This window comes from Poromitra crassiceps (assembly GCF_964638095.1).
Source record: "Poromitra crassiceps genome assembly, chromosome: 27".
Lineage (NCBI taxonomy): Eukaryota > Metazoa > Chordata > Actinopteri > Beryciformes > Melamphaidae > Poromitra > Poromitra crassiceps.
In genome coordinates this window covers 10,612,624-10,627,935 of record NC_139650.1, presented here as the reverse complement: position 1 = coordinate 10,627,935, position 15,312 = coordinate 10,612,624, and the positions used below count along the sequence as shown (strand labels likewise).

Below are 15,312 nucleotides of genomic sequence, written 5' to 3'. Positions count from 1 at the left end.
CCTCCCTGTTTCCATGACACCCTCCCTCCCTGTTTCCATGACACCCTCCCTCCCTGTTTCCATGACACCCTCCCTCCCTGTTTCCATGACACCCTCCCTCCCTGCTTCCATGACACCCTCCCTCCCTGTTTCCATGACACCCTCCCTCCCTGTTTCCATGACACCCTCCCTCCCTGTTTCCATGACACCCTCCCTCCCTGCTTCCATGACACCCTCCCTCCCTGTTTCCATGACACCCTCCCTCCCTGCTTCCATGACACCCTCCCTCCCTGTTTCCATGACACCCTCCCTCCCTGTTTCCATGACACCCTCCCTCCCTGCTTCCATGACACCCTCCCTCCCTGTTTCCATGACACCCTCCCTCCCTGTTTCCATGACACCCTCCCTCCCTGTTTCCATGACACCCTCCCTCCCTGTTTCCATGACACCCTCCCTCCCTGTTTCCATGACACCCTCCCTCCCTGTTTCCATGACACCCTCCCTCCCTGTTTCCATGACACCCTCCCTCCCTGTTTCCATGACACCCTCCCTCCCTGTTTCCATGACACCCTCCCTCCCTGTTTCCATGACACCCTCCCTCCCTGTTTCCATGACACCCTCCCTCCCTGTTTCCAGCTGCCGGTTGCTTGTTTCCGCCCAGGACCGTTCATAGCGAAAGAGACTGAAAATAATCATAATCATTGTTGTGACTTTGTACCTACCTATGTCTTGTAATGGAGCCCCCCAGCGCAATCATTTCACACGTGCATAATTGTACAACGGAGTGACAATATCTTGAATCTTGAAAGAGAGAGACCGCTAAAGCTACATTCAATGACCAAATAATAAGAGTTCCGGTTTGGACGTTTAGCCTTCAAAACAAAAGCTGCCGCTATGCAACCACATACTATTTTTTAGCAATTTCGTCTCAAATAAGTCCGTACAGTACGAGTGAATTGACATTCACCTCGTTTTTGTAAAATATCGCCGCTACGCAACCACACAACGTTACTATTTTTAGCCATTTCGGATAAAATAAGCCAAACGTTCCCACTCTTTGACAGCAGCGCGCACGTCCTTGCTAGTGAAAAAAATGTAAACAGGAAGTCGACAACCGGCAAGCGCTGAGAATCATGGGAAACGTAAGTCCAGGAATAAGGTGAATAGAAACAGGGATTGGTTTCAATGAATTAGACCTACAGTGCAGAGAGTGCAGCATCAAAGTCCCTCCATACCTGTAGCTGCACTCACCACTACTAGAGTGAACCTGGTCAAAACAACGACTAAGGACAACATCACCTCACCTGCAGCGCAAAGGGACGGTGTAAAAGACATACGAGATGAACAGTAGACTAAATGTATGGCTCATAGGTACTAGTGTCAGGCACTTAGATCCAAATAGAAAACACATCCACCAGATTGGATGGATGGAGGGTGGCAAACTCTGGAACACAATCCCATCGGCCATAAGGGAATGTCCAACACTAGGCATGTTTAAGGGTCAAGTGAAGAGATGGCTGAAGTCCACTCAACTATGTACACATCACTAGGGTATAGAACAGTATGTTTATACTGTATGGATATGTGTGTTGTATCTCTGTATTTTTTATTTTTTTCTCTTATATCTGTTTGAGTAAGTGTTCTATGTAGATCTTACTTTTTAGCTGTATGTTGATCCCAAACTCAAGTTTTAGTATCAGACTGTATATTCCTGTATATTATTTTGTACTTTGCACTTTTCACTTAGCTATGTAGAGCTCAAACTCAGGTTCTCAGTATCTGATTGTATCTCTCTGCATACTTGCACTTTGTATTGTGTTTACATTTTAAATATGTTTTTGTTGCACTATGTTACTTTTCCCCCTATCAGGACTATTTCTCTGCATACTTGCACTTTGTATTGTGTTTACATTTTAAATATGTTTTTGTTGCACTATGTTATTTTTTACCCCTATCAGGACTCTAAGCCTGTATCATCTGGCAGGGGGACTAACAATGGAAATCAGTCTTGTGACTGCAATTGTCGTGCATTTACATTTTTTTTAAATGTTCATTAATGTACACCTGTCCCCTATCGAACAAATAAAATGAATTGAAATTGAATTGGACACTGTATGTTACATCATAATCATTGCACTTTGTCCCCAGAATGGCGGCAGGGCAGGACGGCCCGTGTGGTCCTCCAGGATGAGGACATCACCACCAAGATAGAGAGTGACTGGAAGAGACTGAACACACTCGTGCACTACCAGGTCTGCTCATCACAACTATCATAATGTTTTAGAAAACCACTGAACACCTGGCATACCGGTATAATAACCTTTGACTGTCATTATATTACTGTACATTACGTCATTTAGCAGACGCTTTTGTCGAAAGCGACTTCTTCTTCTTCTGTTTTAGAAGGGTAAGAAGGGGTCCATGTGTAGCCTGAAGAGGTGTGCTTTTAGTATCTGACAGAAAGATGGGCAGGGATTTGGACCTTCTGACAGAGGGGGAGAGCTCGTTCCACCATTGAGTCGTGCCCGAGATGAGCGACTTTTGAGCCCACGTAGCGATGGAGGGGCGAGGCGACCTGCAAGGGTGGAGGAGTGGAGGGAACGAGCCGAGGTTTGGAACGTGACCACAGCTTGCAGTTCGGGAGGAGCTGTCAGGTGCACTGCCCTGTAGGGGGGCAGTCTGGTGTACTGCCCTGTAGGCCAGTACCAGTGTCTTGAATGTGATGCGTGCCGAGATGGGACGCCAGTGAAGGTCACGGAAGAGGGGAGTGACATGAGAGAAGTTAGGCTGGTTGAACACCAGACTCGCTGCAGCGTTCTGAATGAGCTGATAATTGACGATTGTCCAGAGAAGGTTGAACACACTCACAAACAGGCATAACTAGTATCTAGTATCTAGCATACACTAGTGTGCCTGTGTCTTTTGTTTCAATCCATTGATCTAACACCACATGTCGTCAAGCTCCAGCGTGAGTCATCCTCTTCCTTATTCAGCCTGATGATAAAAAAGCCTTTTGATTGGCTGTGCTGTCTCATCCAGCCTGTTGATAGGCTGTGCTGTCTTTATCCAGCCTGTTGATAGGCTGTGCTGTCTTTATCCAGCCTGTTGATAGGCTGTGCTGTCTTTATCCAGCCTGTTGATAGGCTGTGCTGTCTTTATCCAGCCTGTTGATAGGCTGTGCTGTCTTTATCCAGCCTGTTGATAGGCTGTGCTGTCTCATCCAGCCTGTTGATAGGCTGTGCTGTCTTATCCAGCCTGTTGATAGGCTGTGCTGTCTTTATCCAGCCTGTTGATAGGCTGTGCTGTCTTATCCAGCCTGTTGATAGGCTGTGCTGTCTTTATCCAGCCTGTTGATAGGCTGTGCTGTCTTTATCCAGCCTGTTGATAGGCTGTGCTGTCTTTATCCAGCCTGTTGATAGGCTGTGCTGTCTTTATCCAGCCTGTTGATAGGCTGTGCTGTCTTATCCAGCCTGTTGATAGGCTGTGCTGTCTTTATCCAGCCTGTTGATAGGCTGTGCTGTCTTTATCCAGCCTGTTGATAGGCTGTGCTGTCTTTATCCAGCCTGTTGATAGGCTGTGCTGTCTTTATCCAGCCTGTTGATAGGCTGTGCTGTCTTATCCAGCCTGCTGATAGGCTGTGCTGTCTTTATCCAGCCTGTTGATAGGCTGTGCTGTCTTTATCCAGCCTGTTGATAGGCTGTGCTCTCTCATCCAGCCTGTTGATAGGCTGTGCTGTCTTTATCCAGCCTGTTGATAGGCTGTGCTCTCTCATCCAGCCTGTTGATAGGCTGTGCTGTCTTTATCCAGCCTGTTGATAGGCTGTGCTGTCTTTATCCAGCCTGTTGATAGGCTGTGCTGTCTTATCCAGCCTGTTGATAGGCTGTGCTGTCTTTATCCAGCCTGTTGATAGGCTGTGCTGTCTTTATCCAGCCTGTTGATAGGCTGTGCTGTCTTTATCCAGCCTGTTGATAGGCTGTGCTGTCTTTATCCAGCCTGTTGATAGGCTGTGCTGTCTTTATCCAGCCTGTTGATAGGCTGTGCTGTCTTTATCCAGCCTGTTGATAGGCTGTGCTGTCTTTATCCAGCCTGTTGATAGGCTGTGCTGTCTTATCCAGCCTGTTGATAGGCTGTGCTGTCTTTATCCAGCCTGTTGATAGGCTGTGCTGTCTTTATCCAGCCTGTTGATAGGCTGTGCTGTCTTTATCCAGCCTGTTGATAGGCTGTGCTGTCTTCTTATCCAGCCTGTTGATAGGCTGTGCTGTCTTTATCCAGATAGGCTGTGCTGTCTTTATTCAGCCTGTTGATAGGCTGTGCTCTCTCATCCAGTCTGTTGATAGGCTGTGCTCTCTTTATCCAGCCTGTTGATAGGCTGTGCTCTCTCATCCAGCCTGTTGATAGGCTGTGCTGTCTTTATCCAGCCTGTTGATAGGCTGTGCTGTCTCATCCAGCCTGTTGATAGGCTGTGCTGTCTTATCCAGCCTGTTGATAGGCTGTGCTGTCTTTATCCAGCCTGTTGATAGGCTGTGCTGTCTTTATCCAGCCTGTTGATAGGCTGTGCTGTCTTTATCCAGCCTGTTGATAGGCTGTGCTGTCTTTATCCAGCCTGTTGATAGGCTGTGCTGTCTTATCCAGCCTGTTGATAGGCTGTGCTGTCTTTATCCAGCCTGTTGATAGGCTGTGCTGTCTTTATCCAGCCTGTTGATAGGCTGTGCTGTCTTTATCCAGCCTGTTGATAGGCTGTGCTGTCTTTATCCAGCCTGTTGATAGGCTGTGCTGTCTTATCCAGCCTGCTGATAGGCTGTGCTGTCTTTATCCAGCCTGTTGATAGGCTGTGCTGTCTTTATCCAGCCTGTTGATAGGCTGTGCTCTCTCATCCAGCCTGTTGATAGGCTGTGCTGTCTTTATCCAGCCTGTTGATAGGCTGTGCTCTCTTATCCAGCCTGTTGATAGGCTGTGCTGTCTTTATCCAGCCTGTTGATAGGCTGTGCTGTCTTTATCCAGCCTGTTGATAGGCTGTGCTGTCTTATCCAGCCTGTTGATAGGCTGTGCTGTCTTTATCCAGCCTGTCGATAGGCTGTGCTGTCTTTATCCAGCCTGTTGATAGGCTGTGCTGTCTTTATCCAGCCTGTTGATAGGCTGTGCTGTCTTTATCCAGCCTGTTGATAGGCTGTGCTGTCTTTATCCAGCCTGTTGATAGGCTGTGCTGTCTTTATCCAGCCTGTTGATAGGCTGTGCTGTCTTTATCCAGCCTGTTGATAGGCTGTGCTGTCTTTATCCAGCCTGTTGATAGGCTGTGCTGTCTTTATCCAGCCTGTTGATAGGCTGTGCTGTCTTATCCAGCCTGTTGATAGGCTGTGCTGTCTTTATCCAGCCTGTTGATAGGCTGTGCTGTCTTTATCCAGCCTGTTGATAGGCTGTGCTGTCTTTATCCAGCCTGTTGATAGGCTGTGCTGTCTTCTTATCCAGCCTGTTGATAGGCTGTGCTGTCTTTATCCAGATAGGCTGTGCTGTCTTTATTCAGCCTGTTGATAGGCTGTGCTCTCTCATCCAGTCTGTTGATAGGCTGTGCTCTCTTTATCCAGCCTGTTGATAGGCTGTGCTCTCTCATCCAGCATGTTGATAGGCTGTGCTGTCTTATCCAGCCTGTTGATAGGCTGTGCTGTCTTTATCCAGCCTGTTGATAGGCTGTGCTGTCTTATCCAGCCTGTTAATAGGCTGTGCTGTCTTTATCCAGCCTGTTGATAGGCTGTGCTGTCTCATCCAGCCTGCTGATAGGCTGTGCTGTCTTTACCCAGCCTGTTGATAGGCTGTGCTGTCTCATCCAGCCTGCTGATAGTTTGTGCTGTCTTTATCCAGCCTGTTGATAGGCTGTGCTGTCTTTATCCAGCCTGTTGATAGGCTGTGCTGTCTTATCCAGCCTGTTGATAGGCTGTGCTGTCTTTATCCAGCCTGTTGATAGGCTGTGCTGTCTTTATCCAGCCTGTTGATAGGCTGTGCTGTCTTTATCCAGCCTGTTGATAGGCTGTGCTGTCTTATCCAGCCTGTTGATAGGCTGTGCTGTCTCATCCAGCCTGTTGATAGGCTGTGCTGTCTTATCCAGCCTGTTGATAGGCTGTGCTGTCTTTATCCAGCCTGTTGATAGGCTGTGCTGTCTTATCCAGCCTGTTGATAGGCTGTGCTGTCTCATCCAGCCTGTTGATAGGCTGTGCTGTCTTTATCCAGCCTGTTGATAGGCTGTGCTGTCTTTATCCAGCCTGTTGATAGGCTGTGCTGTCTTATCCAGCCTGTTGATAGGCTGTGCTGTCTTTATCCAGCCTGTTGATAGGCTGTGCTGTCTTTATCCAGCCTGTTGATAGGCTGTGCTGTCTTTATCCAGCCTGTTGATAGGCTGTGCTGTCTCATCCAGCCTGTTGATAGGCTGTGCTGTCTTTATCCAGCCTGTTGATAGGCTGTGCTGTCTTATCCAGCCTGTTGATAGGCTGTGCTGTCTCATCCAGCCTGTTGATAGGCTGTGCTCTCTCATCCAGCCTGTTGATAGGCTGTGCTGTCTTTATCCAGCCTGTTGATAGGCTGTGCTGTCTTATCCAGCCTGTTGATAGGCTGTGCTGTCTTTATCCAGCCTGTTGATAGGCTGTGCTGTCTTATCCAGCCTGTTGATAGGCTGTGCTGTCTCATCCAGCCTGTTGATAGGCTGTGCTGTCTTTATCCAGCCTGTTGATAGGCTGTGCTGTCTTTATCCAGCCTGTTGATAGGCTGTGCTGTCTTATCCAGCCTGTTGATAGGCTGTGCTGTCTTTATCCAGCCTGTTGATAGGCTGTGCTGTCTTTATCCAGCCTGTTGATAGGCTGTGCTGTCTTTATCCAGCCTGTTGATAGGCTGTGCTGTCTCATCCAGCCTGTTGATAGGCTGTGCTGTCTTTATCCAGCCTGTTGATAGGCTGTGCTCTCTCATCCAGCCTGTTGATAGGCTGTGCTGTCTTTATCCAGCCTGTTGATAGGCTGCGCTGTCTTTATCCAGCCTGTTGATAGGCTGTGCTGTCTTTATCCAGCCTGTTGATAGGCTGTGCTGTCTTTATCCAGCCTGTTGATAGGCTGTGCTGTCTTTATCCAGCCTGTTGATAGGCTGTGCTGTCTTTATCCAGCCTGTTGATAGGCTGTGCTGTCTTTATCCAGCCTGTTGATAGGCTGTGCTGTCTTTATCCAGCCTGTTGATAGGCTGTGCTGTCTTTATCCAGCCTGTTGATAGGCTGTGCTGTCTTTATCCAGCCTGTTGATAGGCTGTGCTGTCTTTATCCAGCCTGCTGATAGGCTGTGCTGTCTTTATCCAGCCTGTTGATAGGCTGTGCTGTCTTTATCCAGCCTGTTGATAGGCTGTGCTGTCTTTATCCAGCCTGTTGATAGGCTGTGCTGTCTTTATCCAGCCTGTTGATAGGCTGTGCTGTCTTTATCCAGCCTGCTGATAGGCTGTGCTGTCTTTATCCAGCCTGTTGATAGGCTGTGCTGTCTTTATCCAGCCTGCTGATAGGCTGTGCTGTCTTTATCCAGCCTGTTGATAGGCTGTGCTGTCTTTATCCAGCCTGTTGATAGGCTGTGCTGTCTTTATCCAGCCTGTTGATAGGCTGTGCTGTCTTGCCTATCAGCATCGGGACAACAACACGACTTGCATGTGGCTCACATTCACTTAGGCCTCCTCTTGATCAAACAAAGAGAACAATAGAGACAAAGGAAATCAACATTTGACAAGAGAGCAATGTATTCTCTCTTATCTGTCAAGCAGATGCACACACAGTTTGCGCTTTTATTCTCAATCTCTCTGCAAAGTGCGGCCATGTTTGTTCTGCTGCTAAGCCGGATTTGTGTGAGTTTGGTTTGTAGCTGATGCAGAACAGCAGCTGGAACCATCCTGCATAAGTGTAGACTCAACACTGAGCTGCTGCTGAGCCTCGTTAGCGTCAAGACATTCACACAGTCAGTGAGCGTGCTGGCATGCAAACGACTATATCACTATGTGACTCTTATCCAACTGTGTGCACAGTAGGGGAGTTTTAAATTGATATAGTACTTAAAACGTTATGCTAACAATATGTCGTCAACCACTTTTCTACAACAAGGCAAAGGTGGGTTTATCAAGGCCAAGACCAAATTCAGAAGCACTATTTGAGTTGATTTGGTTCTATAGTCTTCTTGAAATCATCTCCGTTACGCCCGGGACACACCGCCTGTCTGCTATACGCCTGTATAGCCGAGCTGAGCCGAGAAAACACTGTCTATTGTTGCTATGAACCGTGGGCGTCACCCGAAAAAAGTATCGCAAGTGCGTGCGTGTGTGTGTGTGTGTGTGTCACATCACTTCCGGGACAACCGGGACACAAAATTGAAACAAACATTGCCCACATACTCCCTTTTATAGATAGATAGATAGATAGATAGATAGATAGATAGATAGATAGATAGATAGATAGATAGATAGATAGATAGATAGATAGATAGATAGATAGTGGAAGCTGTTGATGAAGACTTGATTGTTGTAAATATTACTCTTTCGCTGTTGTCATAGAAGAACCCTGTAGTAAGTATAGTTTCAATTATTTTCCTGAACATTTTAAATGTTTTTATTTGAACTGAAGGCTAACATGGTCCTTTAATAGGTTGAGTAGGTCTCATGACAGTGGCCCACGAAACACATCCGCAACCTCTAGAATACAACTAAAAAAAAAAAAAAAAAGCCTGGCTTTTAATCTGAAAAGTGTGTCTTTTCTCGTGCCGTTTCCTGTTCAAGAAAGACATGTATGTTAGGGTTAATAATACTCCTGTCAGTGTCCCTGACCAAGGCACTGGCAAAAGAACTGGAGTTGGTCCCCGGGCACTGCACTGTGGCTGCCCACTGCTCCTAGTTCTAGGAAGGTTCCTAGTAGAGGATGGGTCAAATGCAGAGGATGAATTTCCCCATGGGGATAAATAAAGGATAACTTAACTGTTTGAATAAGCGTGATTGACTCTGCTCCAGCAGCTGTGAGTTGTGAGCAGGATGAACATGCTGTGGTGTTTTGCTGTGCTGCAGGTGTCGGAGCGCTGCGTGGTGGCCTTGGTGCCCAAACAGATGTCCTCCTTCAACATCCCCTGCTCAGCCAGCTTCCCACGCAGCATCAGCAGATACGGTCAGTACCTCCACCAACCATCTGCTGCTGTCACCACAGCAGCAGATGAACCAAAGAGTTGCAGGAGTCAGCTCTTCACAACTTGAAGGACAGGAATGATGGATCGCACAAAGTTATGACAAGTTATGTCACTTTGAAAGGAGAGTAGGTATAGCTTCAGCTGTGTTCAGACAGGCAGCTCAAATCCAATGTGATTTGCATACCTGAGCAGAGTCTGAACTAGAAACGGCACGTGTAATTTGATCTTTTCAGATCAGATTTAAGACACATTCATAGTAGGGATGGGCATCGAATTTCGAATTTTCGAATAATCGTTGTTATTATCACATTGACTGCCAGCCCTTTTTTCAATGCTGTAGGTACTGTAGGTTCTGCCAGTTTTTTTTTTTAGGATTCTGGCTCATTTTACAAGAGCCGAGGATTCTTTTCTGCTAAGATTTTGTGAACACACAATATCTCAAAACAACTAATAGAGTGTGTGCTTTCTCTGTCTAAAATAGTTAGTTTGTAGAGTTAGTAGTTATGTAAGCATTAGCAGTTGAATACAGCATGGTTTCAGCGTCAGAAAAATAATTCAGAGATAAACGGCTTTTTGTGAAATTCGATAGAACAGTCACTTTAACCATTCATTTTTGGCATCAGTAAGACCTAAACAATAGTTTTGAACAGTAATTTCCTCCATAACAGCAGGAAACTCCCCTCTGCTTCCAACTCCTCCCTCCGTGGGCGTTCCTCTTGGCTGCAGCCAGCGGCCGTGTCACAAGCTTGTCACCAGTCTCACTGCTTTGCAGCTGCTGTGCGGCTGTGCCTGTCTGAGCGGCCGCTCTTTGAGGAAGTCTGGTTGGACTCGCTCGCTTCTTGGAGTTTTGGTTGAGAGCTTTGATCAAGCTTTTGCGATTCTGGTCATATTTATGCTGCGTGTTTCAAAGTGTGTTCCATCCGTGATCTATTATGCAAATTTGCAATCCCGCACTGCCAGCAATCAGCGCGAAAACGAAAGCGTTTTCGCCAATCCATTTTCATGAGAATGGCTTCGTCACACTGCTTTTTGCTTGCCTTCCTCCTTCCTTGTCGCCACTTAGTGGGTCGGTGGAATGGGTTGTACACGTTGTACACGTCCAATACTTATATAAGAGATGTAAAAGGGTTAGATGCACATCCCACCGTCAAAAAAAAAAAATCGATTTTTTTTGACGTATTAATACGTCAATGGCAGTGAACCGCTGGATTTTTTTTGACGTATTAATACGTCAGTGGCAGTGAACGTGTTAACAAGGTCGACTTTTATTATTGAAATTCGAAATTCGAAAAAAAAAAAAAAAAAAAATTTGAGTGAAATGTTGCATTGTCTCCCCTGATTCTAAGTATAGTCAAATCGCTTGGTTTGAGCAAGTAAAACAATTTTTATAAGCATTTTAAGCAAGGTTTATGGAAAAATGAATGGCGGATGAAATCCCATGAAGAGGGAGAGGGGGTGACTTTGGCACCCCTTTGGCACTCAGACCTGAGCCTACTAAATATTTAATGAACCACTCATGATTGTCAAAACTGTTTTTTATTTTCGAAAATGTCAATGTCATGTAACATGTTCTTTACTTCAGTGGTGCAATGCTTGTTTGAGCTAAAAATCCACAGCAGAAGCTTTTTATATTAATTAATAAAGCCGTAGCCTTAGAATCAGGGGAGACAATGCAACATTTCACTCACAAAAAAAAAAAAAAAACATTTTTTTTTTTTTTTACATTTTTTATTTTATTTTCGAATTTCGAATTAAATTCGAATTTGGCCAGCGAATTTCGAATAGTGTTTTTGCTAGAAATGCCCATCCCTAATTCATAGGTAATCTAGCCTCAACAAAGACTATGAACAACAACCGTGGCTTTATGGCAAGTACCTTTTTTTATGATTACTACATGTATGGAAAAGTCAGGTCAGTATAAAGGGAGGTGTCAGTTCAGATTTCAAGTATCTTCTTCTTCACATTGCGACAATAAGAGCAGAGAACAAACAACATGGAGGCGACACAGCAGGACAATACCAGCACCTGGCCAGAAAACACACGGCTGTAGTCAACGTGCACACACCTGTGCCGTTACTATGACAACCAATGACAGCTAATTATTATACTGTCTAAAACACACAAACCCAATCTGCTGTCTTGTCAATTTTAATGTGGACAAGTCAGCCTTACAGATCAGATTTGAAAAACACATTGGATCTTTCGGCCATCTGAATATAGCAAGTCCTTGGTTGATAAAATAACATGAACATAGACTGGATCATCAGACTGGAAAATATGATAATGGAATGAACTTCAGGCAGTATTTATTGTTATAATCTTTTACGATCCCTCTATATCTGACGTTTGACCGTCCAGGTGTAGACGTCCCGTTCCGCTCCACCCCCACCAGCCCGGACAGCCCCCACTCGCGCGTGCCCATGCTGACCCCGGACCTGGAGAGCGGGGTGAAGGTCTGGCACCTTGTGAAGAACCACGACCACGGGGACCAGAAGGAGGGCGAGCGCAGCAACAAGATGGTGTCTGAGATCTACCTGACCAGGCTACTGGCAACAAAGGTACTATTAGCTACATACAGAGGGCTGAACGATATGCAAAAAAATATATATATACCGGTATATATATATTATTTTGACAGATATTGCGATTGCTATATGAGTCACCATTTTAGTGGGTATGGCAATTTTTGCAATTCATTTTCACTGAAAAAATATCAAAATGATGATGTGATTTTTACTGGGGTCTATACGAGGGATCAGCCATTTTGGTAAACAAACCGCGTCACTGGGTGGCAACGGCAATGGAACCCTATGGAGCGTGAGCTTTGGGAGGCTCGAGTGTCTGATTCTAGCTGGCTGACTCTGTTTACATTTTAAAAACTGCGACAGTTCACACAACTTTAACATGACATGCATTATATTATACATCAAAACTCTTGAGCTACTTCTGCTCTCACCCGGAATGTCTAAAAATATAAGCAATGTGATGTATAGTTTTTGAGATATTAACGTTTGTTTGGCACTACTCATATTAATAACTGCTGCGGGGTTCCGCATTTCCGGGTGGCAAGTGACGTCACGCTGATTCGTCCTATAGCAAACAAGCATGTTCCCTTACATGTGGAGGAGATGATTTGTAGGCTGCTGGCATCTCTGTAGCACCACAATGCTTAATTTCATGATGTGTTGTGACACTTTCACCTTTATCAAATAATTGCAGCAGCTCTTGCAATTTGGATATTGCACTTGGCCACTTGGCCATTGCAATTATTTGATAATAACTTGGATAATATATTGATTAATTGTTCAGCCCGAGTATCTATTTCTACACACATCAATCCCATGGAATCATTTTCAGGTACTTAAGTTGCTGCCTTGGGAATAGGTTAGAAAAATAACTTATTTTCAATTCCGTTCTATTCTCTTGTCAGGGCACACTGCAGAAGTTTGTGGACGACCTGTTTGAGACGTTGTTCAGCACGGTGTGTCGGGGCACCGCTCTGCCCCTGGCCATCAAATACATGTTTGACTTCCTGGACGAGCAGGCGGACCGACACGGCATCCACGACACGGACGTGCGCCACACCTGGAAGAGCAACTGGTGAGAGAGAGAGAGAGAGGAGGGGGGGGGGGGGTCTCACCGTCAACCTCACTGTGATTATTAAGCCATCTGACTGTGTTTAACCATATAGACTGTAAGAAAGATGGATGTCGTGAGTGTGACGTCACCCATTTGTTTTGTCGGCTCCCGTTTTGAAGCCTTGGCTTTGGCATTTTGACTGTTGCCATCTTGTTTGTTTTTTTGGAGCCAGTGATGTAGGCCTATTTGTAGCCATATTTGGATGACAGGGGGTTTCCCAGAGCCGTAGCCGTGATTGGCGAGCTGCGCAATCACTGGACAGACGACCTGTCAATCACACCCAAGCCTTTTTTATCGTCTATTTTACTCTAAATGAGTGAGTTACTGGATATAAAAAGTCAACCCCCAAGAGGCACAGGAGGGTGTACACTCTGCATATATATTAGTGATGCGCGGGCCGCAGTTATAACCGCGCTGACCGCGGATATCCCGCCCCGCGGGATTCTTATTAATAGCGGATGGGTTGCGGGCTGTTGAAACGATGTATAATTAATGAGGAAAAATAATATTAATTATGTTCTCTAGTCTATGAATGTATTTTAAGCTACATTTTTCGTCAGGCACATTCTTAGTCGCCTATTGTACCAAACAATAGCCATGTGCTAGGTCGCTCGGCTCCACTTTTCGTCCATATATGGTCAATGATGTCACCCTCAAAAAGGAGTCTCGGCTGAAGACGTGTTTGAAGAGAAGACGCGTTCGTATTTTCCCATACAACGAGGCAATCCAGTAAACTAAACTTAAAGCTATAGCGTTAGACGAGTAAGCTACATGAGGGCAAGTGGTGGACTGAACCTAATACAGCATGGAAGTTTATTTGGAGTCTTGGACTCCAGCGATCGCACCAACGGCAGCAGAAACTGTAAGTTCGCTCCTTTTATAGCGTTTATAGGGTCGGGTGCATGGCGGGCGCGGATCTATAAATAGTATGAAATAATTTGTGCGGATTTATGGCGGGCGGACGGTTCATGCATACACGTGGATTAGGATGGCATAAAAGCTCATCCGCGCATCTCTAATATATATAATGCACCGGGCACGGTCTCATACAGTTCAGGGTGTTGCATCGTCTCCATCTTTCAAAGGTTAAACTCTCTCAAATCTACCCTCATGTAAATCCTCTGTGGGACCGCTGTGGGGCATTTCCTGCTACATTGGGACATATGTTTTGGCGATGCCCCAAGCTGTCACATGTCTGGAACTCTACCTTTAAGGCTGTGACAGATGTCCTGGGACACGAGGTAGAGTCAGACCCGGTGCTGGCTGTATTTGGGGTACCGGCAGAGGACGGTCAGCTTAGAGGAACTACTTTCACTGTGGCAAGTTTAGAATGCTTCTGGCACACAGATTGATCCTTGAAAGGTGAAATTAGCTTAGAGACCAAAACTTTTTTTTCTTTTTTTACCAGGCTGTAAACATGTTTATTTCTGCTGTAAAGTTGGGCATTTTAACATGGGGGTGAATGGGGAATGACTCCCTTTTGGAGCCAGCCTCAAGTGGCTATTCGAGGAACTGCAGTTTTCGGCACTGTTGCATTGGACCTAGTCTCAACGCCAGACCCATGAGAGTTCTTACGCTGATACACTATGTTACTGCATGCTGCAGCTCTCTCTCTGGGTCTGATACACTACATTACTGCATGCTGCAGATCTCTCTCTGGGTCTGATACACTACGTTACTGCATGCTGCAGATCTCTCTCTGGGTCTGATACACTATGTTACTGCATGCTACAGATCTCTCTCTGGGTCTGATACACTATGTTACTGCATGCTGCAGAGATCTCTCTGGGTCTGATACACTATGTTACTGCATGCTGCAGAGCTCTCTCTGGGTCTGATACACTACGTTACTGCATGCTGCAGATCTCTCTCTGAGTCTGATACACTACGTTACTGCATGCTGCAGATCTCTCTCTGGGTCTGATACACTATGTTACTGCATGCTGCAGATCTCTCTCTGGGTCTGATACACTATGTTACTGCATGCTGCAGATCTCTCTCTGGGTCTGATACACTATGTTACTGCATGCTGCAGATCTCTCTCTGGGTCTGATACACTACGTTACTGCATGCTGCAGAGCTCTCTCTGAGTCTGATACACTACGTTACTGCATGCTGCAGATCTCTCTCTGGGTCTGATACACTACGTTACTGCATGCTGCAGATCTCTCTCTGTGTCTGATACACTATGTTACTGCATGCTGCAGATCTCTCTCTGGGTCTGATACACTAGGTTACTGCATGCTGTAGATCTCTCTCGCTCTGATACACTACGTTACTGCATGCTGCAGAGCTCTCTCTGGGTCTGATACACTACGTTACTGCATGCTGTAGATCTCTCTCGCTCTGATACACTACGTTACTGCATGCTGCAGATCTCTCTCTGGGTCTGATACACTACGTTACTGCATGCTGTAGATCTCTCTCGCTCTGATACACTACGTTACTGCATGCTGCAGATCTCTCTCTGGGTCTGATACACTATGTTACTGCATGCTGCAGAGCTCTCTCTGGGTCT

At 45.9% G+C, this 15,312-nt stretch overlaps 1 protein-coding gene across 1 annotated transcript in view; it reads left to right on the top strand.

Moving 5' to 3' along the window:
* The window catches only part of LOC310799213 (plexin-A2-like), a gene marked incomplete at both ends in the record, with an annotated part of 140,279 nt that overhangs the window by 119,342 nt on the left and 5,625 nt on the right, over nucleotides 1-15,312 (top strand). The window contains 4 exons of the mRNA XM_083661780.1: nucleotides 2,128-2,231; nucleotides 9,040-9,136; nucleotides 11,514-11,713; nucleotides 12,586-12,755. Of these exons, the coding sequence (XP_083517906.1) occupies nucleotides 2,128-2,231; nucleotides 9,040-9,136; nucleotides 11,514-11,713; nucleotides 12,586-12,755 (571 nt within the window). The remainder of the gene's footprint in view (nucleotides 1-2,127; nucleotides 2,232-9,039; nucleotides 9,137-11,513; nucleotides 11,714-12,585; nucleotides 12,756-15,312) is intronic.